Source organism: Podarcis cretensis (assembly GCF_951804945.1).
Source record: "Podarcis cretensis genome assembly, chromosome: 10".
In the NCBI taxonomy this organism is placed as follows: domain Eukaryota; kingdom Metazoa; phylum Chordata; class Lepidosauria; order Squamata; family Lacertidae; genus Podarcis; species Podarcis cretensis.
Window position 1 is genome coordinate 14962183 of NC_137179.1, and position 26854 is coordinate 14989036.

Consider the following 26854-nt stretch of genomic DNA (forward strand, 5'->3'; position numbering starts at 1 on the left):
TTTTTGTAAGAGATTGGTTAAGACCTATATTAGATTAATGTGAAACCAAAGCAACTGAACAAAGCTCACTTTGTTCAGATCCTTCCCCCTTCTCTAGGATCATTCCTGGAGAGACAGTGGGAATGAGTTTTGGGATCACTCCTTTTAGGTTTCTTCTCTCACTGCAAAAAGTGAAACCTTAATGGGCTGAAATAACTGCAGCATCTCCTATTTGGCTGTTCACATGTTTTTACAGTGAGAGGAGTGGGTTGGAGGGAGCATATCTGAGGTCTGCTACTGCTCTCTTTGTGGATACTATTCTAGGTGCAATAGAACTGAAATATGTGAATAGCGTCAAAGAAGCAAAAACAACTTTTTTAAAAACATTCTTAGATAAATACTACAACTTGCAAAACTTCAGGAAAAGTTTGAGACACTGGTTAAAAATTCAGCAAAAACATTGAAGAAAATGCTTAACAGTTATGTTGCACATCCCAGAACCTATTAATACCCTGACATGAATTAAATGCCAACGTTTGACCCACTCCGTAACCTCAGCTCTTTGTATCGTGTATTCTCATAACTCTACTAGAAGACTATGCTCACTTCTGTACAATCAAGCTCCATTAATTTTTATAACTATTGCATATATTTCTGTGACATACAGTCCATCAGAGAGCTGATTAGTGATCAATGTCTCTCAGAATGTCTCAAAGTAAAAGTGATGTGACTGAACAAGCCTGCTCATTAAGCAGGAAAGGGTACAAGAGCAGTGGTGACACCGCACTGTTTTTCTAATCTACCGGAGGATGCTAAACCTTAAGGAATAAATAATAAATGGAATATGACAATCAAACATCTGTTGGGGACTTGGGATATAAACTTGCTCACTTTTGTACAAGGAACAACATGGAACTCAAAGTGAATCTTTACAGTCACACACATCTTACCCACAACTGTGAATATGCATTACGGTAACTGAATCAGTGCACTGATGATTTTCTTCCGATTCTAGCTAACAGAACCATTCTAGGAACTCAAATACTCAGTGGTATCAAGTAAATCCTAGCACCCATATACAACAAGAGGTGTGCACTTTTATAGTGTGAAGCACTACAGACCTTGTTTTCCAACTAGTGCCTTACTTACTTAAAGATAATGGGCATGCACAATACTAGATCATAGAATTGTGGAGCTGGAAGGGACCACAAGGGTCATCTAGTCTGACCCCGTGCAATGCAGGAATCCTTTGCCCAGCATGGGGCTCAAACCCACAACCCTGAGATTAAGAGTCTCATGCTCTATCAACTGAGTTACATAAAACTGCAAATGTACTGCTCTTTTAAAGTAGACTTGACTGTCAGCAGTCTTTCCCTTCATGTGCTGTTTTAAGCACTTTCTCAGAAGATGGTTTTCTGAAATGTGAACTAACATAGTGAAGGGTTTCTGAATCTGCAAACAATTATGTGGTTGCAGAGGAAGGATTTTCCATGGCTTTGAACCTCCTCATTGGAGGTTATATGAAACCAGTAGCAATACGTAAAAAATGCCCCCAATCTGCCAACGATTTCTGAAGGCATGCTCACATTTTTTTCACCATATTCCCCCAATGCCTCTTTTGTTTTAGACCTTGGTACATAAGGAATGGATGGACATTCACCCAGGAAGTAGTTAAAGCAAAGCTTGCAAAAAAAATATATGGGGCAAACAAACCTCTTTGTTACATTGTTGGAAACTTGGCATTAGTTTCATCAATTTATGTCTGGGGCTTCCCTGGACAAGATTATATCTTGTCCATTATATCAGGCATAGGCAAACTCGGCCCTCCAGATGTTTTGAGACTACAATTCCCATCATCCCTGACCCTGGGTCCTGTTAGCTAGGGATGATGGGAGTTGTAGTCCCAAAACAGCTGGAGGGCTGAGTTTGCCTATGCCTGCATTATATTCTGGTACTCTTTACAGTATAGGCAAGTGTTCAGTACCATCACACTGGAATGAATTCATATGCATTCCAGGAACAAGAGCTTCACCAATTTGTGACCAAAAAAATCAAATATCTCTAAAAAAAAGTTTAGAGAGATGGAAGGTGAATAAAGAAAGCTGCCTCTTTTTTATATGTTTTAAAAATTATATATATACATTTGGGCATTTTCTTGTTGATTTTCTTCTGTTGAAGTAAAAAAGAACTGTTCCCTAGGCTGGGGTCTCTACACTGGGAAAGCCAGTGAAAGGAGGCTAGGTTTTTGGATCCTTGCTCCCACCCCTACCCAGTCATACACAGCCTCTTCTTAGGTGGGCTGGGGAGTGTGATGATCAGGCACTGTATACCTGCTGCTGCGGACCAGGAGGGTTTTCCTACCATAGGTGCTTGCCTTTAGTCTAGGGTTGCCATATTTCAAAAAGTGAAAATCCAGACACAAAAGTTATCGAGCTTTTCAGGGTGGGTGTGGGTGTGCACACACACGCAAAGTAGCTGGGCACTTTTCTTTCTTTCTTTCTTTCTTTCTTTCTTTCTTTCTTTCTTTCTTTTTTGAAACAGTACAAGCCCCTCTCTCCAGCACTGACACTTTTTGCTGAAGAGAAGAGTACAAATGCTATGAACAAACATAGATAAAGAGACTTCAACGTGGAGGAAGATCTTGTAAAGAGGACCCAGATTATATTCAGGGGCAGAGACTTGCTCCACATATCCGCCTTCCATTGCTGCAAATGTATGAACTGGGGCACTGCAGATATAATCTAGAAAACACAACTTTAATCTCCAAAGATCTAGATCGAAGTTTTTCCTACTCCTCCCAGAAACTACAAATCACCTCTTCTAGTCTTGTTGTGTTTCATATGAACACACTCTTCCACAGTGGTCATAATAATTTCACTGGGTATCATCCTTGTAAATCATGCTGATTAATACAACAGGGAGGCTAATACAGCCAATACAGTACAAGTATATATTACAGCATGTCCCCTTCGTACTTTGTTTATTTAGTGCTGTTGCCTTCGCTCATCAAGAGGATGAGACGCTGACAAACTAATGAAAAAATATTCCCACTTGGTTGCACATTAGATGTCAGTTGCATTTTACGCCTGACCTACTTGACAGTGTGTTGCTGCTGTCATGAGTGCCAACATTCATGAAAGTAGGTAAGGTGAGTCTAACTTTCAATGGTGAGCAACTGTATGGGGGCGGGGGCAAGGTTTCAATGATAATCCATGCAGCTCTTTTTCAAACAGAAACAAGAAGCTCAGAGTTCAACCAGAACTTATTGTCAAGAATCAGAAGCCCAAAGCTTTAAGCATAGTACCTGTGGCCACCAGGGTTTGCCCAGTCCCAAGGGACAAGGTCCTATGCTGCACCCTTGAAACACAGTATAATGTCCATGACAAACCAAAGGGGTTAGAGGTGAGCAGAGTCTTGCTGGCTTTCTCTATGTTGCCTGTTGCATTTCCAAAATTCCAATTGCCCACTGGATGCAAAAACTAGCTTCCACCCACATTTGGGGGCATGGAAGGAGCAGAAAGCACCAAGAGTGGAGGTCAGCTGTCCCTCTCTGCAGCTCCTGTATTGCAGCCCCGTCTGACAACTTGCCATGACAGGGTGGCAGCGTGTGAGCACAATTGTTGAATCTGTTTGATTAGCAGCTCTGCAGAACTGAAATGTATTTTAAACCTCATCCACTGAAGAACAGCCATAATATGTTTTGCTTTACTACTTTGTTAAACTCAGAATTCAAGAAAAAGCAGCACAATAACTTATTTTGATGGGCAGTCATAGGAAGAATACAGCTTTATGGAGTTTCATGAGACACACACTGGAGATAAAAATACTATTAATTTTTTTCCTCAGCTGTGAATGGAACACACACTTTTCTTTACAAGAGTTAGGAAGTGGGTCTCAGGTTTGTTCTTAACAAGAGCATTGAACCTTCTAAACTCCATCTCCCCACCGCACAGCTGATACAGTTTCAAATGAACTAAGCCCATCTAATCAATCAGTTGTGGCAGAACATTTCGAAGCAAAAGATGGCTACAGGATAGCAGTGAACTTGAGGCACAATAATGATCTCCAAGGAAAAATCACAATCCTTCGTTTCTCTTCATTCTGTATTACCACCAGCAGCAACTGGAAATATGATATAAAAGCAGGCAGCCATGCAGGCTCTGGCTATTTACAGAAGCAGAAGAGGAAACAGAGCTTGACCTCATGCTGCAGTTTAAAGTATAGGGACGCTTCTCGGCTTGCATACTCTGGTTAAAAGATTGGATAAAACTGGAGAATAGAGACCTATTGGACCTGGAAGGCTTCAATAATTGGTACGGATGGCATTCGTACCTTTGGTATGGGAAAGTGAAGGTCCACAAGAGCTTTTTAAACCATATTTTTAGGGGACCGATATACCAAGCATGGGAAAGGAATAAAAACCTCCTTGAAAGAAAGACTCCCTGGTGGATTTCACCAATAGAGGTTCTAACGGTCAAGAAAACAAACATGGAGGAGAAAAACGCCACCTATGAAGAAATGTTAAGAAAAACAGACCAAGGGCCCAAACTCAGACCTTATGAAGAGATAAAAAGCTTATTCACTGGTTGGTTGCAATACCACCAGGTGAATGATTTGTTAAAAGAGGATAAGAAGAAGTTGGGTTTTGATGATAAAAAATCAAAATTTAACATAGAAGTAGTAGAAGGCAAAAACAAAACCCTATCCAGAATTTATGATATACTATTAGAGTGGTATACAAAGGACGAGGAGGTGAAGGAGGCAGTGATTAAATGGGCAATTGACTTTGGTTATAACATCGATTTCGAAAGGTGGTCGGAAGTGTGGAATTGTAACATAAAGTTTACAGCATGTATGGCACTGAGAGAAAATGTTTGGAAGATGTTATATAGGTGGTACCACACCCCTGTGAAATTGGCCAAAATGTATAGATTAAAGGATAAGAAATGCTGGAAGTGTGGTGAGGTGGAGGGTGATCTATATCATTTATGGTGGACATGTAAAAAGGTGAAAGGCTTTTGGGAATCACTTTATAATGAGCTTAAAAAAATACTTAAGTACACTTTTCCCAAAAGACCTGAAGCCTTTTTGCTGGGAATGACGGGCAAAGAAATCAAAAAGGAAGACAAGACGATATTCCTCTATGCCACCACAGCAGCGAGAATTATGTTGGCACAATACTGGAAAGTGGAAACCATCCCCAGCATAAATGACTGGCAGATTAAAATGGTAAATTATGCTGAGCTTGATAAATTAACAGGTAAAATAGGAGATCAAGATGAACAGAAATATCTGAAAAATTGGAGTAAATACTGGAACTATATTGGAATAAATGTCTAATGTGAACTGGCGGGGTTAGAACAATACTACCAGCGAGTGAATTTAGGATTATAGATTAAAAATCAAATACGTAATGGAAGTAGATATTCGATACTTACCAAAAGGGTGGAAGGGAGTCTAGGGTGTTTTACTTTTCTTTTCTTTTTTTTTTTTTTTTTTTGTACGATGTAGCTAAATTATTTTCATTGTATAGTTGGAAAAAGGAAAAAGTTGGCTTGTATATCTCTGTTGTAGTGACCCCTTTTTTGTAATCTTTTCTGTATATATATATATATATATATATATATATATATTTCTTTTTTATATGTCTGTTTTGTGTATAACTTTAATAAAAATGTATTCGGGAAAAAAAAATAAAGTATAGGGACGCTTCTGTGAGGCACTCATTTGTGTCAAAACTATCATATGGGAACAATTAACAAACTAGAAAAAGATGCATGTGTTGAGTGGCCCAGCAGCACAAGTGTTTTTTCTGTGAGCTAAATGAAAGTATCATTCATTCTCATGTGGACACTTTCAGCCATGAAAGTGACTCTCCCATCTCATTAGATTGTAATATGAGGGAATAAGCTGCCAAAGACAGAGAATGCCCAGATGTCAACATTAAAATCTGGACACAAAAAAGCTCTAATTCTGCACTGTAGGTGGTATAAAATCCAAATGAGCTACGGAACCAAATTTCTCACCCAGTGCATCACCTGGAGATGCGTATACAATTATTTTGTTTTTATAACTCCAGGCTGTGAATGCCACTCACACAAATGAAGTGTCAGAGGTCACTGCCATGAAGGCATTACAGTCAAAAATTCAACAAAGAAGAAACATAGGAAGTAGATATGGTTATCTCAGTCATACATATTTAAATGTGTATGGCATGTTAGGGGAGGAGTAGTACCTTTGATAAGGGACATGTCATGCTCCTTCTGAGGTAGCCTATACATCCTTGGTCCCCACCCTGCACTCAGCTATCACCTGTGACTCCTAGAAGCTGTTGGCAAGCAACAGCAGCCACATGTTGGGAATGGCTTCAACTGGCTGGCTAAACCAGGTGAGGGTAGCCAATGGGGCCCAAACCCTCTGTGAATTACGGACTGCACCTGCGTGTAAAAACAGGCTTTGGCAGACTGAGTGGACAAAACCAAGAATTGGTTCAATGGTCAAGAAGGTTGTTTCTGCACTTGCTGTAGAGAGAAGTGAGGGGCAGATGGAGCTAGTCAACCTGGGAAGGTATCTGATCTAAGAGATGGAAAACTGATGTTCTCAGACATTTTTTATTTCAAATTAAAATCACAGGCCCAAGTGCCTTAAAAGCATACAAACAAGCTTTGGTTATTTCTAGAAATGAGTTGATTGTCTCGAAATGTATATGTAATTGTTTCTCTGTGCCATGTTTTACCAACTAGCTGAATAATTGTAGACTAATAAATAATATATGTTGGATGTAGTAACTTACTCTGCCCAGAGGACTCATTGGATGTGCAGCATAATCCGATGTCAAATTATAGTGTGCAGCTTCACCTATCATGTTTACTTGCCGGTCTTTCTTTTCTTCAGATGACATAGTTGCTGCAGTCCTGAAAATAGAATATGCAACAAGACTAGAACTTGCTGTGTATGTAGACTGCTATTAAAAAAGCATCTGTAGCTGTCCTTTCGTAAAGCGTATATATGCTATTCATACAATTTCCCAGATGCTGCAACAGAATTGTGCAAATTTTTAAAGAAAAAACTATGTTGTTAAATTATGCTTTGTGGGTTCTCAATAGATCAGTCTCTAAAAATAGAACAACTGCAATCTAGACAATTTGTTTACATACATGCATGACATTATCCCTAAGGTATAGTGAAGCTTTTGGTTTCTTTTCCAGAGGATCTCCTGCCTTTCTTTCTCCTACTTCCAGCACTACCTTCTCATGCCTGCATGAGTACTGGAAAAGAACGAAAGGGCTTGGATGAATTTGGGATACACATTCTCCTGGATACACAAACCTGTATTAACAAAATGACTGACCACTTTAGTAACTCAGCTGCATACAAATGCTTAGAAAATCTATGCAAAATGAAGTTACAGGTTGATTCTCTGTAGCTGTAAGCCTTTGCAATGGATGAGTTCAGGTATGCCTAAAGCAGGGATCTGCAACCTTTAAGACAAAAAGAGCCACTTGGACCCGTTTCCGAAGAAAAAAAAAACTGGGAGCCGCAAAACTTGTCATTATAAAAATAACTTTTTTGTCACTTTTTTATTATTTCTTTGTTTGACCCCTCAGAATTACTCCTCCTCATAGAAATAAATGTTAAATTAACAAGTTACCTTTTTGTGTGTGTGTGTTCTTCACTCCCCTTCAAAACAGTGACCAGCGTACATGCCCCCTTTCAATGCAGTGACCAGCGTACATGCCCCTTACAATGTAGCGGGCGGGCGGGAAGGCGACGTCGGGACGGTGAGTGACTAATGCACGCACCGCCCCCATGCGACGTCACAGCCAGTACAGCACCCGCCACAGTGGGGAGTGTCGGGGCGCACAATGCACCTCCTCCCCTCGCTAGTATCCGCCCCGGAGCCGCAGCAAAGGTGTAAAAGAGCCACATGCGGCTCCGGAGACGCGGGTTGCAGACCCCTGGCCTAAAGCAATCAAGAGCTTGGCAAGACTTCCATTCCTCCTGCATTCTTTGAGAGGCCAATCTCTATCCCTCAAGTATTGCTCCAGGCAGACAAGTATATTACTGATACTGTTAGAGCTACAACTAGAAGGTAAATTAATTACTTAATTACTCTGCTCTTTTTAAAGATCTGAATTTCTTGAATGACAGCAAAATCACCAGAGACAAATAAGGAAATGCTGGTAGTCAAAAGAAGGAGAGAGAAGTCAAGAGGATAGCAGGGAAAAATTAGTAAGCCAAATGCATCTAGGAGGAGCAGGGTTGAGAGCTATGCAAGAAAAAGCAGAAGTTAGGCCAAGAGGGCAAAGCTGAAGTCTGATCTGTGAATATGCTGGACAGTAGACAGTAGAGCTTCAAAACAAGCTTGAAACAGTTTGGACTGGAGAAAACAGTAAACTGATTGTGTACTAAGCCATCCACAAAATGAACAGAGAGGATGAACTGGTGAAAAGTATGTGGTCTTGTGATGTGGGGAGGGGGAGGGGATTAAATAATGAGGATGCTCTTTTTAATCACCTTCCACAACCCAGGAGAATAACAGTATCTTGATTGTGTTGGGAGCGTCAGTAACTTAGTACTGGATATTAAGTTTTCCAGCCATTATGGCCTGTTTGGTTTTAAATAAATGCACCATTTATGGCACTGATTGCTATAACATGGCAACAGTGGTGATGACACTCATTCAGGCTTCATTTTAGTGAACAACGAATGACGACGAAATGGAGTGGGGTGGGAGAATCAAACAGAACAGCAGCAATGTCTCATTGACCAATAGTTAAGTAAGGGGTGGGGAATCTCAAGATGTTGCTGAAATACAACTCCTGTCAGCCCCAGCAAACAGGACCAATGACCAGAGCTTATGAGAGTTGTAGTTCAGCAACATCTGGAGGGTCAAAGGCTCCCTACTCAGTGCAGTATAGTACAGCATAGTAATCTCACCAAAACTGATTCACCCTCTCGGTAAGCAAACAGAATGGTTCTAAACATGCCTGTACCCAAAAAGGAAAGGCACGATGGAGTAGTTTCAAACTTAAAAAGCTTAAATTCTAAACTTTTTGCCCAGGCCTGGCTTCTTTTTAAAAAATTCTCTACTGAACATGTAATTAACAACAAAAACCTGCTAATCATCTGGCCAGTCAATTGACAATATTTGACTGGTCAACTGACTGGCAGTTCCACACTAATGTGAATAACTGTTAAATTCTGTATTCATTGAGCAAAACAATCACTTACTGTTCATTCACAACAAAAATGCAGTTGTCCTGCGATGGCTGCCCTGTGACTGGATGCTTGCAAGTCACTTTTCGTTCATTGTGACTGTGGGGAGACAAAGTAGAGGAAATATATAAGCACATTACTCTTTTCTAAGCACAACTGCAAAATTCCGAGACAGCAGGCAGGCAGATTCATTATGGCATTAATTGGTGCATACGTGCAGCTTCTCACAGTGATACAGTAACAACAACTGATGATACTTGAGGCAGGATATTTTTATTTTTAAACTCAAGCGTTTGGCAATCCTTTAGAGCTTAGCATAGAACATTTGTGGTAAGCATTCCCTCTCTATCCACATTAAGCCTGGATATAGTTAGAAGTTTATTTTTTTAAGGTTGCAGACTAATGTTTTAACCCATGAATGAATATAAGCAGTGTGAGCAGTGGCTATCAACACAAGTTTTGATGGACTACACTCTGGGCTACATGAAAAGTAAAGGCACATCTTGGGGGGAGGGCAGATATCATTACAGAATTAAAGGGGGGGGTCTTGAAAGAAGAATGAGAAGTCAGTTTTAGTTTGCCATCATATTCCTCATGAATACATCCCCTATTCAGATTTGTATGGCAGAAGCCAGTTCCTGTTTATATACATACATACATACATACATACATACATACATACTTAGAGGAGAAAAGAATATATGCATGCATTAAATGTGTGTGTGCCAGCAAGCACAAAACAAAAATATTTGTAATAAAGAAGAGCAAAAACCCGGATAACACTGGTAGAGCTGGCAGAGTACAGTGGTTAAGAAAGTGTATTAACTTTAAGGCCCTGTTTCAATTCTCATCCTGGCTATGGATTCACTGTGTGTCACACCTTTTCAGCCTCCTTACTGGAAACAGGTAGATAACAATCAGCCTACCTTGCCAGGATTGCTTACAATGCCTTTGTTCATGTGAAATGCTAGCTCAAATTAAGGCAAGCATGCCAGTGCACAGGGAGAAAGAGGTGCCGATTTTGCTGCTCCCCCACTCCTGCTGTACTCACCCCAAGCTCATTATTGTTTGCTTCACTCCGAACAAACCACAAACAGCAGCTGCAGCCCCTGTCCCCACCCCGTGGTACCAGCCTAATGGCTGGGCTTACTGTTACATGCCAACAAGGCCAATATACAAGTAATGCTTTGACGCTTTAGGAAAACTAGAAGGCTGGTTCGCATTTTTGTTTTACTGATTGAAAGTACTCCCAACTCTGCAACACACTTGTATTGAAATCAGATTTTAAAGTCTTTTTCGGGCTGACATCCTACTTGGAAAAATTCAGTCTAGCATATTCCAGTGTTTTGCAAAGTTGTACATGGCACTTATCAATGGCATTTCCGTGCACTCTGGCTTCCGTCATGGTGTTCCGTTGTGCTAGATGTAGTTTAGTTATGTTGGTCACATGACCTGGAAAGCTGTCTGCAGACAAACACTGGCTCCCTCGGCCTGAAAAGTGAGTTGAGCACCGTACCCCATAGTCGCCTTTGAATGGACTTAACCGTCCAGGGGTCCTTTACCTTTTTACATTTACCTGCATGACACTATGACTGTGTATCACCAACTTTTCTGCCACACTATTCAGGCTTAGTCATTTAAATAAAAATCTGCATTTGATATGCTGCTCACCTTCAAAAACCCCTGGAGACTTACCTTCAGCAAGATAATCCTAGCAATTCCCTGGTTGGTACTTTTGTTAAAACTCTTTAGATCTTAATCACTTTGCAATTTCACACAGTCATGCTGTAATCATAAGTCCCGTTCCACACAAAAACCTACAGTACAAAATTAAAAGCTTTGTTCCTTGGCAAGAAGCATGATAAATACCACTTATAATAAATGCAAAGGGGTGAACAATCAGTCTCTTTTAGAACTTACATCCCTTATGCAGAAAGGCAATGTTCAGTGATTTAAAGGCTCCCACAATGCCTACTATGATACATAAAAAATGGGGCGACATCAGCCCTGGCACTGAACTTGGCTAACAATCACAATTGTCATGTGTTTACATTTAATGCCTGATGAAGTTTCTTTTGGGAAACTGCTTCTGCAACCTGAGTATAATCTGAATATCTTGGCTGTGAGTCTTGAAAGACCTGCACCCTAGCCTGGGAGGTTGGAGCCTTGACTGACTCCAGCTACAAAAACAGAGGCTGCTGGACAGAATATTGGATTAGGATATTGTGTCTTTTTTGGGATGCTGCTTTTATTGATTTTATTTGTATCTTTATTTTAGATCGTATTATGATTTATGTGGAAATTGTTCAATTTGGTTGTGTGTGTATGTATGTTTTTTCTTAATAGAGGCAAACAGAAAATCAATCAATTCCCAGGATTAAAATCTGTAAAATCCTTAACTTGTAAAAACACATAGTCTTCTAGAACAATATGGATGTGGTTCATATATTGGTCCAATTTTCACTTATTTGAAATTTATCAAATCTTATCTCTTGTAAAGAGTTACCTTCAATATGCATCAGGAATAAAGAGCAGCATATTCTTTCCATACAGCTATCACTATGGTTCTTCTAGGATGGAATAATTCAGAAATTTTAACACCACAAATAAGAATGTGGGAAATCAGGGTCTCTTTCATATGCAGGTGACCCAACCATGACACAAGGCAAGGTAGCCACAGATTTTGCATGACATAAATGGCAAGAGAATAGAAGACAGGGCGATCTGTCCCATAGAGTAAAATCATCTAAGACATTCTCCAGTGTAACTTCCACTGAAATGAATGAAAGCTGTCCTAAATATATTACCATGTGGCGTGCTAATTAGGAGGGGGTGCTATTTGAATTTTCCATTTCTGGTACAGCACTAGTTTGTCCCCACTTTCCTCATTCATGCTTGGGTGCTGGAAGGTAACCCTAGGTGTTTGCTGTTATGCTCATTTAACCTGACTGTTCCAGAATTCAACAGCAGTCCTGCCTTCTGAAGTCTGCACACAGTTGAAAGCAGAAACATGACAAGTCAAAGCATTAGTTACATGACAGCCATGAATACACCCACTGCCAGAAGAAGACTGGGATGACAGCCTGTGCTTACTGTTGGGAACAGTAGCTTCTGTGCTACATCTTGACAACACCATTTTAAAAGAGGTGTAGAGGGGTGTGTGTGTGTGTGTGTGTGTGTGTGTGTGTGTGTGAAAGAGCAAGTAGATTTTTAAGGAAAGGGGAGATTATATTGCAAACACAAACCAAAGGTAAGAGAAATTGTTCTTAGAAAACCCGCTTTCTTTATGATCAACTGTTATGTACTGCCACATTTTCCTCAACATTGAAGGATAAATGTGGAATGCACAGATTTTTCTCAGTTGCAAAGAGGGTGATTTCCCTGTTTTATTGTAATTTTGTCTGCTTTATTGTCTACTGCAAGCTGCCTTAAAAACCATGGAAGGAGGCTTTTTAAAAACAAAGTTCCAATTTAAAACAATGGAAGAAAAAGGCCCTTAATGTGGAGAAACTTGCTGATGTGTTCACTTCAGGCCACTGTGAAGCCAGAAAAACTTCACCCATCTTGCATGGTGGAATACTGTCACATCACAAGGCATGAAGTGGGTACAATTACAACACAATGCCTACAGGATGAATGAATGCTGTCCTGTTATCCACATATGAGGCAGATGCTGAACACACAGACAAACATGCATCTCTCTCTGAGAAAACAGCCAACGCATGTTACAGTTCAGAGTAGAAGATTGCAATCGTATGCATAGCTACTTGTAAGGAAGCCCTGCTGAGCTGGGTAGGATTCCTAAGTAAACATGTGAAAGACTGGGTTATATGTCTGATTTGGGCCCAAAGACGTACTCAGATGCAAAGTCTGACACATTCAGTTCAAGGGCATTTCAAGGACATATGTTAATGCATGCTGATTGATTCAAATATTGATCCAAATCACTCAGTAAAACTGCTTTTTTAAAAATACATGTGTGGGTGTGCATACAGGATTATTTTGGTTCCCTGAAAGCTGAATTTATTTCATTATTTTAGTGTATGTATTCAAACAGTTTTTCAGCAGTGCAGAAACGTCAGCACACAATTCTCATTTTCACAGCATAAAAGGCATTTGTTTATATCCAGAATCTATACTGGTGAAATCAATATCGAAAACAACACCCTCTATCTGAGTACCTATAGTTAACTATATAGCTCAGTGACCCACAAAGGACTTCACTGTAAGGCTACAGAGGCAATCACTTTACTAATTAACAGTAACCAATTAGCTTTTGATTTGAATATTCGTGTTCCACTTGCACAACTCAAAACTGCAATTCCACTTTCCACAGTGCTCTTATTCTAGACAGATATTCCTAAAGCTTCCTAAGAAAAATAATTCAAAAGCCTTCCGACACACCTTGCTTGCTCTGTTAGGTGAACTGCAGCCCAATTTTGTGCTTCATTGCACAGCATATAATTCTAGAAGGTTGTCTTGCAAGCTAATTAATTCTACCTGCCTAGAATTCAAAGCAAGTTTAGAATTCCCTCTTCTAAAAAGTAAGCATTTATTCTCTCATTTCTACATACCCTTTTAAATTATATGAAACCCACTTAGACTACCATTCCCTGGGCTAAACAGCTTTCTTTTAGTAAATTCATATATCATCAAAATGAAGAATTAAAGAACCCAAGAGATAAATGAATGCAGAGATGCATTTTTATATTTTCCGTTATCGAAGGTCATTACATAAAATATTTGGTAGCATGAACAAGTTAAGAACAGAAGGCAAGCTCTCAAAAATATGATCATAGATCCAAAACTCCAGAATCCTCCAAGGTATTTAATTGGTATGCAAGACTATTCTGCCACAAATCAATATGTAAGTGGTGCACTTCACTCACACACACAGGCACATGAAGCCTTCAAAAATGCACAGCTGACTAAGACATGTCTTCACCAGAAACTAAGTGACAGCTCACATCATAAATCCTTTCACTGGCAGGCTCTTAGTTATGAGGCTACTGACTCAATATTGTATTTTAGCACAAGACACTGGGGTCCAAATTCCTTGCAGCTGCACCTATATAACACACGAATATGGAAAACTGCCTTGCAGTAAGAGAGACCACCATCTATCTCAGTATTGTCTATACTGGCTGGCAGCAGTTCTCCCTTGAGTCAGTCAGGGACATTCCCAGTCCTCCCTGGCCATGCCAGAAATTGAACCTGGAATCTTCTGTATGCAAAGCAGATGCTCTACTGTTCTTTTTGATCCTTAGTCCTTAGGCAAATACACATTGCACTCCTCAGGTGTGAACCCTGAATGCAAGGCCTGGGCAACTCACTCTCACCTTAACAATATCCCCAAGTTCAATGCTTTACTTATTTCATATAAGTAACTGCATGGCAACCATTCACCTAAACAAGATACAGTAAAGCAAAAGGGTGCCTGGGGATATTCGGTAGCTTGGAGGGTTAATCCTTAAAGCTCAAGTGCAGCACTGCTAGATCAGACCAAAGACTTCTGCTTTCCACAGGGGACAACTGGATGCCTCCATATGCTTAATGAGTTTAAGTATAATTTTCATTAAGAAAACAAGGATAATTTTTTCAAAAGTATTTTCTATTAATCCTGCAATACTCGCTACATTTTATATTTCCCTCCACATTTACTCCAGAACTAAATTGTATGTTAGTTTAAATACCACAAAGACATTTCACTGTTTTTACAGTAATTTCATATAATAATAAATACACAACTGCAGCCCTCCTCCATTTACAAATTCATTAGGAATGTGAGGCCTAAAATTAAGAAGGGAGAGTCAAGAGGAGCCAACACAACCAAACCCCAGCTCACCAAACTTTCCATTCCTTAAGGAGTAAAAAGTCAGCAAAATTTCTTGTTATTTTTGTTCTTTGTCCCAATGTTTCTTTTTCAATAAGACAAATACAATAGATGAAAGCTAATAAAATATTGCTTGAAGACAGGAAAAAATGTAATATAATATATTCATATCTACTACCAGTAAGGATGTGGTCTGTGGCTGCACAAGCTCCTTCCATTCTCCAGAAAATGTCACTCCACATTGCATATGTAAGCATTTGCATTCAGCTGAACATATGAACTTTTCCCTCAATTAATCTATTTAAGAAAACAGTTTGAAAGCTTTGTGCAGGAAAGGTTTTCCTGGAACATGGATTACTATCAGGCTCCCCAATTAGAATGCTTAACTAGAAAGGTAACAAAAGAACATTATAAGGAATACCAAAGTGATTGAATTCTCACACAAAGGTACTCATTTTAGCTGTTGAACATCAAGTTTTGAAATCCACATTAATCATTTCACTGGCTCCCACACAATTTCACATGCACACCCATGATAATAGATTCCCAATTTGCTGGAGAGAATTGAGGAATATAATCTAAGGAGGTGGCAGCTTGCCATTTGATCTTGTTAGGCTTACTTCTTCATTCAAGGGACCAGTTTGCCAAATGCTTAACAATAAATGTAAGACTTGGAATACAAAGTTTGGGCAGCTTAATCCTTAACAAAACACCTGTCTAGACAAATAAGGAAGAGTACAGTGTGCTCAAATGTCACCCCAGACACATATCTCTGAACTTCTAGCACAAGGGTCCCTCAAAACAGAAAGACTGGTACAAAACAATCCAATATATACATCTTCAGAAGTAAGTCCCACTGAATTTAATAGGGCTTATTCCCAGGAAAATGGATAGGAGACTGCAATCTTATGATCAATGAGTTCTCTCTCAATGTAGGGCTGATCACTTGCTTATTTTACTGCAGTATATTTGCCAGAGCTTGAAAAAAATCTAGCATTTATTTGTTTAGGTAGATAGGATACTTCATACATGTCTTTACAACAACATCCCATATAAGCCCTCAAGAGCAGTTTACATGTGCAAATTCACCACCAGACAATAAGTGTGTGATGTCTGCAAAAATCTTCCTTTCCCATTGGGAGGATAATATAGATGACCAAGTTCCCCTGGAGAAATATAAATTCACACCAGTGTTGCATGCATCTTTACAGTCTTTCTACAACTGCAAGAACCAGACAGAGATTTTTTATCACCACACATTACCCCAGACACAGTTTGATAAACCTGATGGCCCCTCTCCTCTTTGATGAGCACTGTATGCTTCCTTCAAATTGCTGAATTCCTTAAAATTGCTAAATTGCTTTCCCTTTCATCTTCGTTCTCCAGGAAGGTGCTATGTTAGGTCAGCTTTTACAGAGAGAGTCAACCTAACAGGAAGGGAGAGGTAACTACATTCCTGTTCTTAACTATGAAGAAGTGTCTTATTCCCCTCCCATTTTTTCCTGCATAGAAAATTGGGAAGAAATGAAAGGAGGCTTATTTCCTGCATATTCCCTCCTTGCCATGCTTGCTTCAGGTTCTTGCAACAACCCAATGCAGAGGAAGAGAAACAGAGGAAAGAATAACAAGTCCGTTCTCTTCCTGTAGAGCAAGGGATGCCAAAACAGTGTTCATATGTGCCAGTGTGCCCACCTGTACCTCCTACAGTGTTTGTGAAAGGTTCCCTCCACTCAATATTCCCTCAAAAATCTAAAATGCATGAAAGACTGTTTGCCCCCTGGTCAGTTCCTAATGGCATTGGCTCAGTCTCTTCTGCACTGAACACACACACCTTTAAACATGTCCACATTTCATGGATTCTGAAAAAAGCTTATCTCTGTGAGTGAGTGCCACTGTGGCTGATGTTGATGCCCCTCCCCACATTGAAAGGGGAAGCGGATGGGGGAGGGGTGACACCCACACCACTTCATTGTCCTCTGTCTTTTTCCAAGTTCCCCTGTGTAGTGTGGTGTAGTGGTTAAGAGCAGTAGTCTCGTAATCTGGGGAACCGGGTTCGCGTCTCCGCTCCTCCACATGCAGCTGCTGGGTGACCTTGGGCTAGTCACACTTCTTTGAAGTCTCTCAGCCCCACTCACCTCACAGAGTGTTTGTTGTGGGGGAGGAAGGGAAAGGAGAATGTTAGCCGCTTTGAGACTCCTTAAAGGGAGTGAAAGGCTGGATATCAAATCCAAACTCTTCTTCTTCTTCTTCCGTTGTTTCAGATGTGACAGTCGCTTTGTGTTATGCCATGCCCCCATAGAAGCCATTTTGTGACTGGTGTGCATGACATTTTCAAAATACCAAATGTGCCTACTGGTGGTCCCTGCCATAGAGAGAGAGACAAGTAGCTACCTCCTCTTCCTATTGTGATTTTGTAAGAAATAGTGGCACCAGCTAGCTAGCTATCTTCTGAAAAGGCCAAAAATAAAGACAAACCAACTTTTCTTGAGTTCTCTGCAAGTGTCTCAAGATTCAGGAAAGGAGAGGTCAGTGGTGACACACATAATTGATTTAATTAGGAAAACAAACCAGAAACGGTTTATCACTGATGCTAAATGACATTTTTCTTTCTTCTTTTTTAAAAATATTTTACTATTAAAGTTTACATAACAAGTTTCAGTTTAAACATATCAATCACTTTTACATTTAGAATTCTCAGAATCCCTTGACTTTCCCCTGCCCTTCTTTGGTTTCCATTTTCCATCCCTTTTTATTCAACTTATTCTTTTTTCCAATTTGTTATATCTATTATTAACTTTTCCATTATATTTGTCTTCTAAATGACATTTTTCAGTACAGACAGTTGATGTGATTGGCTGATTGCATGAATCATATAATGATAATGTGAATCTGCCATAACAGTTGTGAGGAACCTGTGGGCTCTCTAGATCAGAGGTCAGCAACCTAAGGCCCATGAGCTGCCCCTCAACTGAACTGCCCGCTCGGCAAGTCCCTGCGCGCTGTGCTAAACTGGCACAGCGCGACAGGGGGACTCTCTTCCGGAAATCGCTTCTGCGCATGCCCAATGCCGTAAATTGCATCTGCGCATGTCCGTGGTGCCATAAATTGCTTCTGTGCAGGCACGATTTTTGGCATCTGGGCATGCACAGAAGTGATTTCCAGCATCGCGCTGCACCTGTCTGGTCCACGGAGGATCTCTGCGGGAGTGACCCGGTCCATGCCCGGTAAGCCTTGCCGACCCCTGCTATTTATACCCCACCCATCTGGCTGGGTTTCCCCTGCCACTCTGGGCAGCTTCCAACAAAATATTAAAATACAATAGTCCTTCAGATATTAAAAGCTTCCCTAAACAAGGCTGCCTTCAGATGTCTTCTAAAAGTCTGGCAGTTGTTTTTTCCTTTGACATCTGGTGTGAGGGTGTTCCACAGGGCGGGCGACACTGCCAAGAAGGCCCTCTGCCTGGTTCCCTGTAATTTTGCTTCTCGCAGTGAGTGAACCATCAGAAGGCCCTCAACGCTGTAGAAATCAGATTGATCAAGGTTGTTTCAGCAAAGAGTGCTCAAGAGGTTTGCTGACATTTTATGTACATAGCTGGGTGTTTTAAAGTGAGTTCTCACTGGTATCTTTGCAACTGTGAGGCTATGAAAATAATACTTTTTAAATGGACTTTAATGAATAGATCCTCACAGGTATTAAAGAAATTCCTTTAAATGACAATAGAAAGAGTTGCCAACAATAAAGTGGTCTGTCTCTGGTATTTCCATACATATGACATGGCTTATTGCAATGCAACTAAGTGTTCTAGATCAGAGGCTGGGGAACCTGTATCTCTTCAGATGTTGTTGGACTACTCTAAAAATTAGCAATGCTGGCTAAGACTGATGGGAAACTAGGTAAGAAGGTCTGGAAGAACACTCATGCATGCCAGCCAGTAAGGAAAAAAGAAAAGCTCTGCTCAATCAGGCCAAAAAACCATCTAGGCCAGCATTTTATGAGCAGTGGCCAATAAGATGTGTATGAGAAGCCTGAAAGAAGAACCTGAATGCAGCACACATGACAACTATAATAAAAGGGCATTGCAAGAATTACTGCTTTAATGTAAGTGCCTGCTTTGAAGTACAATGTAATCCATTAATGTATCAGTCATTCAGTCATTGTTGAGCATTCATAGCTAGTGTTAAAGTGAATACATCACATATCTTAAAATTGGGGCTACATTTTTAAAATGATCTGCTCAGTTTATCCATGTCAACCATTAATAAGACTAGAGATATTCCAATGTCAATGATGCTTTAAAAAATGTATCGCAGAACATCGTGTGGCGCCTCTCAAAGGCATCTTGAGATGTAAGAAAATAAGGCAGGCTGTCCAACTTTAAGGACTGTGGAAGCACATAGTTTGGCAACCATTTTCTTAGTTCCTTGAACATCTTTGAAAATAAGCAGGACGAATCACGTTATAAAATTTAGTCTTAATTATGGGTTTTTAATGAGAAAATGACTCTCACAATGTGAATACCTGGAACCACAGCAGAGCAGTAAAAAGCAAACATGAGCCCAACTGTCTGTTGACCTTTTGCTATTACTGCAGTTGTTCCAAAAGGTTAAGTGCCATTTGGCTTCAGTGAATAATCAAGATCTTAATCAGCTACTAAACAGAGAACCTGAATTACAAATTCTTACTTAGATGGGTTTCTAAATTCTGCTTTTGGAAGGTCATGGTGATTGGCAAGACTGAATTTATATTCTTAGATGGAAGCTTTGTTTGGCTTGTGGACACATGCTCTGCATGGTCCCAAACTCAAATAATTTCAGGCCTTGCCTCATTCTCTGGATGATGCCAAGGGATAATTGTTTTAAGCTTGTAAGAGACCATCTGGCTCTTGCACAAATCACTTCACTTCCTACTGAAATTCACCCACATTGGAAGCGGCATGAAGCAGCTGTTTAGTAATGGCTAGCAATAACACTGAGCAGTTCAAGTTGGCGAAGTAAGGAGCAAAGGTATCTCCTGCCTTATTTAACTGGAGGAGGGGGTGCTTGAAATTTGATTCATGATGACAACTCTTTTCAGAATATTAAGGGACATTACAGTTCTAAATGCACTCAGGACTACTTACTTACCTGCTATAAATGGACTAGAACAGGACTAAACAAACATATACCCCAACCCTTGTTCCTAGTAATCTTCCTATGGACTATAACCAGCACAGTGCAAATTTGAGAAATACATTCCTTGGGACAGTGACATTTTTAATAAAAAATTGTTTTTGAAATCTGAGAGGCATTAAAGAAAAAATATTTTGTTAGCCTTTTCTTATGATGTCTGTTTTATTACACATACAGAAGAACACAGTTGGTTTACATAATAGAATCTAAAGTCAACTAATTAACGTTATAAATAGTGCAACTGTTTTTGGATCCACTTGCAACCTCTTTTGGAATATAGCTTTCCCAGTGTCAAAACATACAAAAAACCAAAAAACCATCTTCAGTATTTCTTTCACTGGCTAAGCAGATCAACATCATCTGTCTCTGAAAATATTTTCTTTACCATGATTGGCCAACAATGTTAAATTAAAAAATTCAGCATAGTTTACTCTCCAGCTTAACTGTATTTTCATCCTTGCTTTGGGAAGGTGTGATGGATTACACCCTTGTTTGCTCAGACCAGAAGCAAACTGAAAAACAGTATATTCTGTATCTCAGGATCTCTTTAATAGAGGAGTGTTTGCTAGAAACTCAACAGTTTGTTAATTACTTGAAAATCTGCCAGCATTAGTGCAGACTCATCCACTCTACATCAGCAGCAATATGTTAGTCACAGAAGGTCACATTTTCTCAGCCAAAGTGAAAATGTTGCACTGTTTTATTCATTAATGAGACAGGAATTACATTAATTTTTAGATGTACTACTTCAGTGGAAATGCAATTCATACGTAGCCTGATTTTTCTTTTCTCTCTATATAGCAGTTCTCCAGCATTTGCAATGGTTTTGAGATTTTTTACAAAATCAATTATACAATTTGTATAAATTTTACTAAATAAATAAATAGTTCCTGGTGGTCTGGGCACAAATGAAAGCATTGGTTTTCACATCTATCGCCCTACTGAGATTGGGCTCTTAATAAACTAAAAACATACAAAATGAATTTAAAAGAGCTCTAACAAAGTACCATTGAGGATAGGACAGGAAAGAAAATTAACACAAGTTACTGCAAACATTTGTAATGTTGAGAAATTATCTAGCACATTTTAGATTATCAATCCTTTCCACTACTAGCCTATGGAAAGCAACACATCCCACTACTTAATTTGTATTTTGACTCACCCTACAAAGAGAGAGAGAGAGAAAGCAATTTACAGTGGCACCTTGGTTTAAGAACAGCTTAGTTTATGAACAACTTGGATTAAGAACGCTGCAAACCCAGAAGTAGGTGTTTTGGTTTGTGAACTTTGACTTGGAAGCAAAACTTTGCCTTGGAAGCCATGTTCCGCTTCCTGTTGAATGTGTTCCATTTGTAAATTGAGTCCCCCGCTGCTATGAGAAAGAACGCCTTGGTTTAAGAACGCTTTGGTTTAAGAACGGACATCTTTCTTTACTGTCATTTCACAAAGTATACATGAGTGGGAAAATTAATTAGCTAATAACTGCAATTACTGATGTAAACAAATAATTTCATCATGGTGACTCCAGAAGAAATGATACTAGATTTAACCATTCTTCTAGTTCCTAAAAGCCAGCTCCTATACTGCTCTGCCAACAAGATCCAAAAGGAGACAAAGAGTAAGAAGGAAGGAAGGAAAATGGAAGACATAACCCAGATGGGAGATTAACTGCTACGAGTTCAGAATCACTTAGATTCACTCAGGTATTTCAAGAGACTGAATTGTCAAGGAAAGCTGCCTAAAAGTTGCTTATTACAAGGTCATCCAGGTAACAAGTCATTACTCATTTTTATAGAACTCTTAAACTTAAATCTTACTTTAAAAGTTTACTTCAAAATTACAACATCTATCTAGTTTTTAGGGCTAGTTCAGAGCACTATTAAGACTTTGGATGACTTCATATGAAGCACATCAGCCTCTTATTCCCCAGTCAAAATACTGTAAAAGGTAAAGGTAAAGGTACCCCTGCCCGTACGGGCCAGTCTTGACAGACTCTGGGGTTGTGCGCCCATCTCACTTAAGAGGCCAGGGGCCAGCGCTGTCCGGAGACACTTCCAGGTCACGTGGCCAGCGTGACATCGCTGCTCTGGCCAGAGCCAGAGCCAGAGCCAGAGCCGCACACGGAAACGCCGTTTACCTTCCCGCTGGTAAGCGGTCCCTATTTATCTACTTGCACCCGGAGGTGCTTTCGAACTGCTAGGTTGGCAGGCGCTGGGACTGAGCAGCGGGAGCGCACCCCGCCACAGGGATTCGAACCGCCGACCTTTCGATCGGCAAGCCCTAGGCGCTGAGGCTTTAACCCACAGCGCCACTGAAACCCAGAGAGATTGGGTATTCCTGCCAGCAGCGTTTAACCATTCTGTGTTTTCACAATTCCACATATGCATGGCCCCCCACATGTGTAAACCTTTAACTGCACCATGCCATTCCAAGTATTTTATAATAAGAATGTATACCATGTATTTACCAAAATAGGAACCAGCACTGAAGATAGCAATTACAGAATTCATTACTTTGCAAAAATATATGGACACAAAGAGAAGAAGGGATATAGAATTTGAGCTTCTAAACCAAATTCCAAGCCTGAATAATTGCAATACATTTCTACTAGCTTGCAAAATCACCAGTAAAAGAAGTTTCATTTAAATCTAATTTTCAAGTTTTAATTAATGTATTTCTTGAACAAGCTTTCATATGAATTGCTTGCTATAAAAATTAAAATGTATGTTTATAATAAAAGAAAATGTTTAGAAGCATCATTCTGAACCTCTAATAATGTAGCTCAAATGCCTTTTGCACTACATTTTTTTTAGAGAAATGGGAGCAATTATGAAATTAATGATTTGTTTGGTTTCTGTTTTTACATATCAAGGACACTAAGCAAGATCATTTACTTGACGCTTAAGCAGACTTAAGATGAAAGGGCCTGCAATGCATGCACAAGGAGTGTGACCAGAGGGGCAAGCTGATGTTGCAGCTATTCCAATCTCTCCCCTACTCATCACAAATTCATGGATGAGAGCTTTGGCCATGCTGGCTAGGGATGGCGGGAGCTATTTCTCAGAACATCTGGAGGACACCATGTTGGGTAACACAGTTTAGAGGTTTGGGTATGAAATACAGCATGCAAACCAAAAGGACGGCTGGAAGCTATCAATACTCAAAGCTGATTCTCACATCTTCAACTGAACCCATGAATATGCTCTGTAAGCAATCTTGCAGGAGTGCATCATATGCTCAGCACTAAAAAACAAAACAAAATCAAAGTTCTGAGACATGCATAAATTATGTAAATATGAACACCTGATTTTATATAAAGTAAAAATATGTGCAGAGTGTTTCTGGATCAGACAAGTGGCCCATCGAGTCCAGCATCCTGCTCACACAGTGGCCAATGAGAAACCCATGGAAAGCTTGCAAGCAGGACCAGAGCACAATAGCACTTTCTCCTCCTGTAGTGCTGAGACCCCGAGCCCCACATTTCCCTTAGGTAATAAACACACAAACACGAATATTTTAGGTTAATGGGATAGGCCACAACTTTTTTGGTAACAGAGGTGAGCAGTTTGGCTTAGGCATTGGGTGAAACCAGGCTATATCTTGACTCCTGCCCATCTGCAGGGAATCTACTAAGGGTAAACCAGCAGATGGGGGGAGCCCAATGACATATGTGAAATTAGGGTACCCCACAGGTCCCCGTTGGGGTCGTGCCATGACCCTAGCCTACACCCAGGCTTCAGACAAGAACCAAGCCCCCAATCCCTTTAACAGCATACCCTTATCGTGGAGGGGCAGGGGGAGGCTACAACCCCCCCTCCCATAACTAACTAGTATTCAGAAGCAAACTGTTCCCAGCAGTGAAAGCAGAACACAGCCAATTAAGGCTAGTAGCCACTGATAGCCTTATCCTCTGTGAATTTGTTTACTCCTCTTTTAAGCTAATGACTGGAAATGACTGGTGGGAGAAATTCCCATCATCACAAAGGACCATTAATGCAACAGGGTAGATTTTTCCTGGGAGATGACTTTTAAGAAGCTGGAACCAGCAAGGGGGTGGGGGTGGAATCAGCACTAAAAAATGCAATGATCTGCACTGCCAGAGCACTATTGCTTTTTCGTCCACAAAAAGAAACAAAGCTCTGATTTCAGCTGTCAATTTAGTCACCTTGAATCAGTGTCACCCTCCCCACTTTTCTGTCCCAATCAAGGTGCTTTGGTACAAGCCTAGTAAAAAAAAAAAGGGGGGGGGAGGTTCAAAAGGTAAAGGACCCCTGAAAGGTTAAGTCCAGTCAAAGGCGACTACGGGGTGTGGCATTCATCTTGCTTCAAGCAGGGGGAGCCAGCATTTATCCACAGACAGCTTTCCAGGTCATGGGGCCAACATGACTAAACCGCTACCAGCGCACGGAGGACCATGACGAGTGCCAGAGCACATGGAAACACCGCCTACACTAGTATACCCTTGGAATGGAAAAAGTGTCATTATTTGGAGAAAAAAATGTCCAGAGCAGTATCCTTTTACCAAAAATGCACCTAAAACATTACATGGGTGGTGATATAGAGCTTGTTGGTCTTCTAGTTTCACTATTCTTTCTCTAATAATGATTATATGCACTGTGTAATGAAAACTGATCTGTTAACTGAATGCTGACTTATTTTCTGCTGAAATTTCTTTTTTAACTGAATACCAAGTAATTAGTAATTTGCATGTAACTGTTCAAATTAATTGCATCTTGCCATATGCTGCATTACTCACTTCTCCTTTGCCACTAGACTAATATACGCACAAGCACTCACTCCCACAGAAAATTTGAAACAGCTTCAGAAAACGAGTGAACTTCATTCTCATTCTTCTCCTTTAAGATTATAGGCTGCATGTGTTTTTTCTTTTCTTTTCTTGGAATTTATGACTGAAATCTGTTCTTGCAGAGCATCAAATATTTTAGCAGCAATAGTAATTAACACTTAAGATTTATTCTCATCACAATAAAGTTGTATTTGGGTACTACAAGGCAATTCACAACAAACAGTTCTAGATTGTAAACTCATCTTTTAACCAATATATAAATGCTGACAGATTTTAAGATCTGTTCAGGGTTCCCAATTTGTTTAGGCCATATTTCCCTGACTAGTTGGGAAAGATCTATTTGAGCCTCTAATTAGCCATTCTTTTCTATAGTTCACCATAATTTCTGCTCATACTTTGGTTACCATTTTACAAGTTCAAGGAAAGAGGGGTATATGCATGGTTGGATGTGCCCCTCCTTTGGCATGAAAGTTTGTCAGCAATTTTTGCACTCAAATTCCCAGTGTTTTCACTGCTCTTATGCCTGGTCCGCAGCTCTACCCCACAGAGTATAAAAGTAAGGGAAACTGCCAAAACTTCAGTTCAGTTCAGCTGGGGTGGTTCTCTCCAATCAGGTTAAGTAAACTCAGGAATTACACAGCTCCATGACTCCCAGGGCTCCTGAGCTACTCTGGGTTGCCCTCTGGGGAATAGCATAGCACCCTGGAGCCTAATCCCCCCCCCATAAAACCCTTTTGGGGTTGTGTTGTTGCACACTTTGTAGTGTCCAAATCTTGGATGAAAATAAGACAAATATTTTTAGAGAGTAATAAAAAGTGCACAGGAACAATGAGGGCGTTCAACAATAATAAAAGTAAGCACAAAGCCGAAAACTATTTCAGCTCAACTCTAGTTATTAGACAAAGCTTAAACATTTTATGGATTTGGGCTAAGTTATATGTGTAGTTTCTCAAATCTACATAATTCATACAATTCAATTTCCGCTTTCACACATTGTGGTCCTTCAAACTAAATTCTGAATAACCACCTGTCATTCTACTCATTGTAACGTCTGTGGCAGTGTAACCTTTGGAATTAAGTAGCTCAGGACATGCCAACACTTCTCTCTATGAACATTTATAGCTCAGGTGTTTCACTGCCACCTACATTATTAGCATTGCTACAGTAAGTATAATCTTCAGGCGTTGATTGATGAGCTCCACTGTCACAGTTCTGCCAGTGGGATATGTGAAAGAGCTAACTGTATGCTGGAAGGACCAAAGCTACTTACTAGCAGGAAGATCAACTACTGGCTCATAACTTACTTCTGAGGTTACATTGGACCTGGATAGTTCACTCACAATACACATAAATTATTTGCACCAGGATATTGCAAATACAACTGTACTGATTTGACAGAGGCATAAATGTTTGATAAAGTACAGGGTGGAATGCAGTCCATCTTCCCAGATGGGATCAATCTAAGAGAGATTTACCCAACCCCCATGCAGATGATGCAGTTATCCCTTTATTGCATGTATAATAAAAAATAAGAATAAACAAAATAAAAAAATTCCTTCCAGTAGCACCTTAAAGACCAACTAAGTTAGTTCTTGGTATGAGCTTTCGTGTGCATGCACACTTCTTCAGATACACATCATGTGCATGCACACGAAAGCTCATACCAAGAACTAACTTAGTTGGTCTTTAAGGTGCTACTGGAAGGAATTTTTTTATTTTGTTTTGACTATGGCAGACCAACAAGGCTACCTATCTGTAACTCAAAAAATAAGAATGTTATGGTTCGTCAATGTGGTGTACTGCATAGTGCTGATCTTGGATAGGTGTTCCTGGGTTCAAATCCCTGGG

General features: G+C 40.1%; 1 protein-coding gene and 1 long non-coding RNA gene across 24 annotated transcripts in view; one reads left to right on the top strand and one right to left on the bottom strand.

Annotated features, from left to right (window-relative positions):
• LOC307225407 overlaps window positions 1-26854 on the top strand; it is a 503606-nt gene that overhangs the window by 349131 nt on the left and 127621 nt on the right. The window lies entirely within an intron of this gene.
• Window positions 1-26854, bottom strand: part of PLEKHA5 (pleckstrin homology domain containing A5) — a 178303-nt gene that overhangs the window by 62638 nt on the left and 88811 nt on the right. For all 23 annotated transcript variants that reach the window (XR_013842783.1, XR_013842784.1, XM_079992195.1 and 20 more), the window contains 2 exons: window positions 9214-9297; window positions 6773-6893 (listed from right to left, as the gene is read on the bottom strand). Coding sequence is in view for 21 of the 23 variants with exons in the window: in XM_079992195.1 (XP_079848321.1) it covers window positions 6773-6893; window positions 9214-9297 (205 nt within the window). In the remaining 2 variants the exon portion in view is untranslated. The remainder of the gene's footprint in view (window positions 1-6772; window positions 6894-9213; window positions 9298-26854) is intronic.